At 43.6% G+C, this 9,535-nt stretch overlaps 1 protein-coding gene across 1 annotated transcript in view; it reads right to left on the bottom strand.

The window, feature by feature from the left end:
• PTPRR (protein tyrosine phosphatase, receptor type R) overlaps positions 1 to 9,535 on the bottom strand; it is a 211,627-nt gene that overhangs the window by 198,126 nt on the left and 3,966 nt on the right. The window contains exon 2 of the mRNA XM_019543212.1: positions 6,943 to 7,247. Coding sequence (XP_019398757.1) covers positions 6,943 to 7,167 — 225 coding nt within the window. The 5' untranslated portion in view covers positions 7,168 to 7,247. The remainder of the gene's footprint in view (positions 1 to 6,942; positions 7,248 to 9,535) is intronic.

The raw sequence follows: 9,535 nt of genomic DNA, 5'->3' as shown, positions 1-9,535 counted from the left end.
ATCTTTGATCAATTTTATTATTGTGTTCCCCCCCCATACATATCTCTGTGGATTGACTGATTTCCTACCAAGATCACAGCAGGGTTTTGACTTGAATACTGCTCAGTCTTCGTCAGAGGAGCAGGGCTGGAGGCCATGATTTAATATGAAAATGATGACTTGGAAGATGGATGAAAAAGGAAAAAAAAAAAAAAAAAAATCAGGAAAACAGACATCAGCAGCAACGTGAAAAAGATAGAGACAGTGTGTCAATACAGAAAAGCGTATAAATGAAGAGGGGCAGATTTGTACAGAGCTTTCTGTGTGATACTTGAACTGGATTCAGTAGGAAATGGGGAGCCAATGGAAGGATCCATACAATTTATGTGCTTGTGAGTTATGGTCATATCAACAAGTAAGAAAGGAAGATGCATTTATGAAGAGGCAACCTGTCCAGGAAGGAAGATGCAACAGTAATTTTTCAAATGAGGCCTGAAATAATGGTGACAATATGATTCTCAGTATAGCTTCTTAGCCTCAAAGAAGAATTTCCTTTACCTGGAGTCCCTTAGTATTCCCAGCAGATAATCAGACTGTTTTGATTTCTGCATTTAATAGAGGATCTTCAATTTTCTACATTATCACTGAAAATGTACCATTCAATACTGACCCTTGACAACTTCCCTGGTTCTCAGATGACCTAAAAAGGTAGGACACACTCAGAGCTTGCTGACCTAATACACTTGATACGAGAACAATGCTAAAATGCAGGAAGTTTAAATCTCTCAGTCCTACACCAAAAATCTTGGAACAGGCAAAGAGAATTTTCCTCTTTCATCAACCATTGTAGTGACAGAGGTTTGGTCCGTAGGACTGTTACCAGACTATAAGCAGTTTAGTTAACCACAGCTGCCTGCAATTCATTCCAGGACCCAGAAGATTGTACTAAGAACTATCAGCCATATTCTAAATTAAGATCATCCAGGCCTACAATCTTATTTATTTGGATTTCTGGATCTAGTAGATGACCACAAGATGGGAGACTTAGGTTTATTGCAATTTATACATTTGTAATATACCATGATCCTCTAGCAATGTGTATGATACATAGCACAAGACAAGCAATTTTGGCATTTGTTAACAAGGCATGCAGAATGAAAGAAAGAACAGATGAAATGAGCAAATTAATTAGTCCCTCTCTTCTTGAAGCCTGGATGTAAACACATTGGACGATGCATCTGAAAACATGCCCGGAGGCCTCAGCTCAATTATTAGTGGATATTTGCCTATATCACAAATCTAAACAGAGACTGCAAAATAGTAAGATTCCTTGCCTTGGAGAAACTTAGGCTTGAATAAACAGCGGAAGGTTACAGGGCAGATGCTTTAGCATAGCTCAGAAGAGTTAGTTGTAAGGTCCATGCCTACATTATCTGTGCCTGCAACCCACAGAGAGGTAACTAAGAATTTTGGCATGTGGGGTGTGGGGAGGGAGGCCAAATTGCAGTGGTGCAAGCTTCCTAGACACTGGCTGCTGCTGCAGTGACCCAGGCTCCCCAGGCGTCACCATGCTGGTGTCCCTTCTAAATTGGCGCCTGGAGCTGGGCCCAACTCACCCACCCCTAGTTATGCTACTGGCAAGCAATACTATTAAATCCTTTACTTATCTTCCATATTCACCCAAAATAAAGTTTAAGTTTTCAATATGTACATCAGACGGCAGCAGCTTTCCTAATAAATAAGCATTTATCCAGGATCCATTTCTGCCTTCTGTGTACTGCACTGACTTGCCTGCCAACCACTTTCCACGTATGTTTACTTATGAAAAACTCTGAATAATTACATCGCAGTTTGGAAAGTCAGGAGCAAAATGAACAGACTATTGAATGCCCACTGGAAAATGTGCATTTTTGTTTGACACACTACTATTGTCTTCACATCTAAAAATGCTCCCAGTGGATACTTTTAATACTGGGTCCTATAGAAAATCATCAGTCAGCTGTTCTCATATTTTTACTGCTGCACCTTAGAGGAACATATAGCTGAACAGTCAGACTGATGAGGCACAGTTATGCAACAATCAGTCAAAGTGCCTGCTGTTCCTAAAACAGAACCATATAGAAAAGCTAGAAGCATAAGATAAGGCAAAGCATTTTTTCTGTAATCAAAAGCCTTGAGTTTTATAAAATGTATCCCTGGAAAAGAAATCTCTCTTCTCTTCCATCTACATGCAAGAGAGCAAAGCAATTTCCCCAGGTTCACTCTAGAGATTAATCATTAACACAGCTTCTTTATTGATGGAGTCACAAAACATGACTTTGGCACACGGTATCCACAGAACTTTTGGCTTCACAATGTGCTTCAAGGAACCAGGTGTACATCAGTGATATTTTGCTGGTCAGATTATATTTCTCTAGCACAACATTTTACCTCATAATTCTACAATACTTGAACAGTCATCCTTTCTCTCTGTCTCTATCATACAGAAAATGGACCTCAAACCACTGAAATTAGATTGAATTTAGTTATTTCTCTGTGCTAAGCTGTGACAGTATTGATTTACCAAAAAAATAACCCCCCTTTCCAGACTTTCCTACTAAATCACAATGTGAGCTAGTCATGTAACTGGATTACAGGAAGCATTAACACTAGCAATTGCCCTTTCAAGTTGAGGCACCAACAGCACTGCTAAAGGCTGGAACAAAAAGATCAACCAGGGCAATCCAGTAAATGCTGTTGCTTGCCCTAAATGATCAAAACCAAAAAGACACAACAAGCAGCAAATGCTACTCAAGAACATAAAGGAAATGGCATAGATATATTAAAAACAAAACAAAAAAATCTTTCTGAAATTACATTAATGTTATTATCCACTTAATTTTACATTTAAGGGAAAAAATGTAGACAAGCAACACTCTAGAATGAGCTCAAATCTGCTTGAATTCTCATGGCCAGCATGCAGTGGAAGAACTGCCCTTTGATGGAAGATGCCTTTAGGGAAACTTCTTATTATAGGATTAGCCCTTTCATTTGTTGAATTTCTCAGAACTTCCAATATTAAACATGCACTTTCATGTGCACTCATTCTAAAAGATGATATTAAAATAACATTATCAGACATGCCCTTAGAAAGATGGAAATCACAAGATAAGGCTCCCTTAACTCACATTGTTGGGCCTAGATATAAGAGCCCATATGGTTCTGTCAGAAAAGAAAGTCTCAGAGCAGTGACAGATTCTTCATTGCAAAAGTGAGGTAACAAAGCTGCAGACTATGGTCACTTAATGGGAACTTAATGTAGCTTTAATAGGCCAGTTATATAACTGCCTATTCAAAGCCTGCTGAATTTAGATTTAAAGGCAACTGCAGAGTCATCTATTTGAAAGCCCTGGGAGACCTCACAAAATGTTTGGAGGCTCCCAGTTCTGTCCAACTTTTCACAGACTCCACAAAGTTCTATCACCTATTGAAAGGAGTGACTATTATATCACAGTGTATTCTGGGCTGAATTTGCTCACATCTGCATGGGCAGCTGTATTCAAGTTCAGGAATCATCTTTATAAGAGGCCAAGTAAAACTTTGAGTTCGGCAAGAAAGGGTAGACAGCTTTATTTGTAGAAGCTAACTTGGGGACACACTCGGCTAATATGCCCATCAGCTGGCACAGAACACTTCGCCTTGCTGATCAGCTCTGCTCACTGGTGCAACTGCACTGACAGCTGACAGGTCCCCAGGGAACAGCACCATCATCAGCTGCTCCATCCATCTCAGTGCAGAAGTTTGAATAAGGCTAAATCTGTGTTGTTACACATCCCACACCAAACAGGAGCTGCACATGTTGCCTGTAAGAATAGAATTTGATTCTTAGCTACTAATCCTCTGGAAATACATTTTTACTATCAGTTAGCATTAGTACAAAACGTTTCATGAATCCAAATGTACTCTTTCCCTGCTAGTTCTATTCTACCTCTTCTGTGTCTCCTGCATTTACTTACATTCCATTTACACCAATAGATGAGCAGCTATTTGGTATATTTATCAGAATAGCAACCTGGAGCTACTTGGGTGTGTAGAACAGTCAAATAGCCAAGGCAAAGTCAAAAATCTTCCTTTTGAAAAAATCCCTATGCTAAAATGCCAAAGTGCTGTGCAACAGGGTAGCTTTATCCTCATTAATCATTTTTAAAAGCTTGTGTTTTTTAAATCTAGCATCTTTCCTAGAAGAGTATTTCAAAATAATTTACAGAATTAGTCATATCCTGAGAGTTACAATTAGTCATATACTAACAATTGAAGCTTAGTAATTCACACTAATGAGTGGGAGAACTGTTACGAATTACTGAATTCTATACATTAGAAAGTAGAAAGAGAAATCCTCCTCTTTTCTACATGGTGAGGCAGGACTATACCAGTACCCATGTAAGCTTTACCATGCCAGGAAGCAGAATTTTTTGCCTGTGCAGAATTCATGTAGTCCCTGCATATGTCATGGGACACAGCCCTGCAAGGACTATTTTTACAGCAAGAGAAAGGAACAGTGGGGAAGGAATGGAGTGAACCTGATGGATCAGTGACTACATGGATTCAGTGGCTTTCCCTGGTATGTAGGTAATAGCTTCAAGAACTATACCTGCCTCTTACTGCAATAGCAGTCAATGACACTTCAGTACCTATTGATTTTTTCTCTGTACTCCATACGGAATGGTGATCTGCTGGGATCCTGGCTTTCTTTGTTTAAAAATCTCTAAATCTCTGATCAAAAAACAAAAACAAAAAAAATCACAAATTCTCTGATTAACACCCCCCCCAAATTTGTGTTTTTTGTGATTAAAATCACACGTCACTATATATATAGGTATCAGTTGAACACAATATTTTACTGATATATGTACAACTTTAAAGCAGTTTGGAAGCCTACCTGTGGCTTAATCTCTGTAATAAAAGACATTCTAAATACCTATCCATTTTGGTGTTTGATTTTGGGTTTTTTATCACAGAGAATCAGAGCCCCTCCTGTTCCCTTCATTCACCAGGATGCAGGTCAAGCTGCAGCTGTTCCCCCGTGCTGCCCAACTGCTTTGTGCTGCTGAGCAGCCCTGTCTGCCAGGGCCCTGTCCATGACATTGCCCCTCACTCCTGACCCAAAGCCCCCCTGGGCCCTTCTGGTGCCTCTCACTCTCCACCCACAGCTCCCCCCCAGCCCTGCCAGAGGGGGCCCCTGGCTTCCAGTGCTATGGGGCCAGAGATGCAGGTTTGCAGGCCCTTGCATCACCCAAACCCAAGCTGCTGCCCACAGGAGGCAGCAGCTGCTGCGGCAGAATGGAGCACAAAGCCTGGCTCCTCCTCCCCCATGGTCGGCATGGCCAGAGTGGAGTCTGTGCGGAACAGGGTGCATGTGGGCTGCCTGCTGTGGGCTTGGGGTTCCCCGTCCTGCTGCTCTCCTCCTGGGGCCTCCATAAGTCAGTGGGAGGGACCTGGCATGGCAGGGTAGAGCAAGGTCAGGAAGCTCATTGCCACCACTCAGAGCTTTGCGCCACTATGGCAAGGCATCCCCTGCCTGCCCAGAAGCAGCAAAGGGCACAACTCCATGATACCACTCATGCTGCTGCTAGGCAGGCAGGGGGCACTTTGCCATGGCGGCACAGGGCTTGCGGTATGCGTACTGAGCTTCCCCACCCCACTCTGTCCTGCCGCACAGGGTCGTGCCCATTGGGTGGCAGAGGCCCCAGGGGGAGGGCAGCAGGATGGGGACCCAAAGGCCACAGTGGGCAGCTTGCACCTGCCTCCACCCATGCACAAATCTGAGAGCACTTGCCCTTCATGCCCCTGCCAGGAGCACATGCAGTGGCAGGAAGCCCCCCCACCCGACCTCCCAGATGAACTGCCATCCTGCTCACCACCCAGGCTCTGCAGCTGCACATCCCAGCCCTGGGTCCCACTCTGCCAGCCCCACACACTGCCAGCTGGGCAGCAGTCCCAGCTCCATCCAACTCCCTCCCCCTCTCCCTCCTCCCTCATTATGGGGGCCTCAATCCTCCCCTTCTCCATCACCAGACTTACCTGTGGGGAACTGCTCTCCAGGCTGCCTGTGCATGTGTATGCTCCCTGCTGGTCACCCTTCTCTCACACCACTCAGCCCCTTGCAGGAACTCTGCCAGCCTCCAAGGGGGAACCTACTGTTTCCCACACTTTTCTCCTTTAAAGGAGAAAATCTGGGTTTTTCTCCTTAATGGTTTGCCAGAAAAGTCTGGCACAGCTCCCAGCAACTTGTTAAGAAGCTGGCCAGGAAGCTTCCATTTTGGCCTGACAACTAAGTTCCTGTCTGTGACCTAGAAAGTACCCAGTGTCCATCTCAAATGCAAGAATGTTTATTGCTGCCTCAGTAGGACAGAAGGTTTTGTCAATTAAATGCTGCTCAGAGTTTTTAAATAGTTTTAAAACCCACACAGCAATGGAGAGTCTTTCACTTTCTTCATGAGTATAAATTCAAAGACAGAAACATAGAGGAAGGTAGGTGTTCAGGACATCTAAAGGAAAAATAAGTTGCTTAACGACATAGGAGCAGATCTCCCACTGTCTGCTTGTTTTGTGCAGGCACACATGCCCGTGCGCGCGCGCACACACATACACACACACACCCACACACAGAGCAGGGCTTACTGAATGAGAACTGTACTTGAATAAGAAGGACAACATGAGGGATGCAAGGTGTAGCCCTTGATTTAGTCTAACTGGTCCCAAATCTCTTGGATTATCAAACCTCAAAATCTCTCATGGCCCACCATTCATTCTTTTCATGCACCTTTTAATTGCAAGGGTGGAGCAACTTGAACTATGGACCGTTTGCTGTGGTCACTCAAGTCAACAGTAGTCTGCAAACTAGTTTGGAAACCATTGATTTAGATCATTGAATGGATAAAAAGGCACAGGCAGCAATATCAAGATCTGGAGAAAGGCACTTACCACTACAATAATGTTAGCTGCTGGAACAGGGAGATTTTCCACTTCCAAGTCCTGACCAGTCATAGCCAATAGATTAAGGGATGGATCATACGCAGATCTTGGGAATGGTGATTTAACAATGATGGCAGGGTGCAGCTTGCTGACTTTGTTGTGGGAAGAGGAATGGAAATTGTGTTTGTTATTCTTCTGGTTGCTTGTGTCCAAACTTCTTTCTAAACTCTGCATGTGGTGATAGATAAATACAGGTTTCCCACTCTTTCTCTGATGAATTGCCAAGAAGTGGTCATTGTCTCCTGAAAAGCTTCCTGTGGAAAGACAAGAGAATACCAATGCTTTAAAAGAAATTATAGACTCACCTGGCTATTCAGATTTCCTAAGTCACATAGCAAAGTGAGCTGCCTAGTTCTTGCAAGATTTGGTAAGATTAGTTTTAGAATATGGCACTTTCAAAGCTCACAGTAGACATTTTGGCAATTGTAGATGATCAACAGTACTATATTGTATATTGAAATACTCTTAAGTATATTCCATTCCCAAGTGGCACAAAGTTATATTTGAAAACAACATACCCAGAAATTGGCCCAGTGTGTGCCATGATTTGTTCTAGCAACCTATGAGCTCCTCCCTCTGCTCCCATTGCCACAAGACTTGAGCCAACCTGTCTATGAGGTATTTAATCACATAAACCTTTTCAGTGTGGGACAGAACTGTAATCCCATGTTACCAGTTGAAAACTGAGGGATAAAAAGAGAGACCAAATCCTAAAAGTGATTTGGATGTCTACAGTCAGATACAGGTACACAGGGATTAGGGACTGGAAAGCAGAAATTCCAGACCCAGCAGAGTGGAGGATCTGCCATTTCCAACCATGGAGGGCACCAGACCTCCAGTTCCCTACTTTCAGGGTCCCCTAGTTCCAGCAGGGGGCGCTGAGCCTCCGGTACCCTAGTTCTGAAGAATCCCAGTTCTGGTGAGAAGAGGGTATGTGTCGGGGCATTCATAGGAGCAAATACGGGAGTGTTCACTGACACAGTGCCCTGCTTTTCCTTCCTTCACCCCCAGAAGTAGGAAATATTGGAGCAATGTGGGATACTGGAGGACCAAGCCCCCTGTCACATTCTGTAGGCTGCATATATATATATAACAGGAACAAATGGTTTCTAACTAGTACTTTCTTTGGGGTTACTTTGGGAGCACTTCTGCCATTTTTGGAGTGCATCATAGGGTGTGTATATTTGAAGTGCTTCAATTTCTACATCTGTCTGCACCTTAACTTGCTCAAACTTACACAAGATGTCTGTGGAAGAACAGGAAATGGAGCCTTTGTCTTCTAAATCCTGGGTTAACACCCTAATCATTTCCTCAGATGCAAGGAAATGGACTTGAAAGGATGAAATGCATTACACAATAGAATACATATCCAGTGGAGCTGTGACCCTGACCCAGGCTCCCCTGAATCAGGCCAAAATGAGGGAGGATGTGTTCTGTTTATTATATTTCACACACACATTTGGAATTCTCCTCTTCTCTAACTGAGATTGTTATTGTGGCTACAATAAAGAAAATCTCCCACTGTCCAATCCCCACTTGGAAAATGATCACACTGTGTATTCTTTGTATGTCGTGCCTGTGTAAAAAAGGCAGGGCTTTTCACTTTTCCTTACAACAGCTTCGTAATCCTATGTCTAGGTAACTTATTTCTGAAGTGTGTTAAAAACAGATGGTGGTAGACAGCTTAAAGACAAGAAAGTGGGATTCCCAAAGCAGCACATAATAGGGCTATAGATACATGGTTTGAAGCAAATTTAATGAAAGATATCTAATTGTACATGGTCAAACATTAAAGTGGGCCTGCAAAGAGCTTTGATTTTTATGCCTTTTGTGCCACTGCTGTGCTCCTTCCTGCCCGTGTCATGTTTGAAATGAGATGTAATGAAAGATCATGGTAAACTGTCAGCACCAAAAATATGCTCAAACTTTACAGAATTTTTTGCAGGAGAAAAATGACTGAAACATTTGATTGATTCATACTTAAGATTGTCAACGTGTGTTGGTCAAGAAATATAACATACAAAGCCAAAACATTTCAGAATTCATTTAAGCTGTACTTATAGCACTAAAACAGAGCTCAAAATATTTAGGGGTGCACTGATAGAGATTTTGGGGGCCAATACAGATAACTGCTTTTTAAGGAGGCATATCGCCCGATACCAGTCCAATCTCCAATACAGCTGCCTGTACTCTGTTGTGGTGGAAGGGGAGCAGGGAGGGAAGGGGCATGGGGGAGCAGATCAACACCCCCTTTGGTGAGGGAGGGAGTGGGGCATGGGCAGACTGCCCAGCCAAGGTGGGGCGGGGCATGGGACAGAGCCACAGCTCATCTGGGAGCTACAGGGCTCCTGCTGCTGCTTGCGCCACAGGAGGGCATGGGGTGGCATGTGCTCTCCAGATCTGTGCAAGGCACAGTGGGCCGGGGTAGGTAGGCTGGAGTTGCGGGCTGGAGCTGGGGCTGTGCTGGGCTCTTCTCAGTGGAGGCAGCGCGGAGAGGGGTGGCACTGGGAGGGGGGCTATGGTGAAATTTGGGGTGGCTGCA

This window comes from Crocodylus porosus, unplaced genomic scaffold (assembly GCF_001723895.1).
Source record: "Crocodylus porosus isolate Cpor-Errol unplaced genomic scaffold, CroPor_comp1, whole genome shotgun sequence".
Classification (NCBI taxonomy): domain Eukaryota; kingdom Metazoa; phylum Chordata; order Crocodylia; family Crocodylidae; genus Crocodylus; species Crocodylus porosus.
Note: the sequence above shows the minus strand (reverse complement) of the source record. Positions and strands in the feature narration are given on the sequence as shown.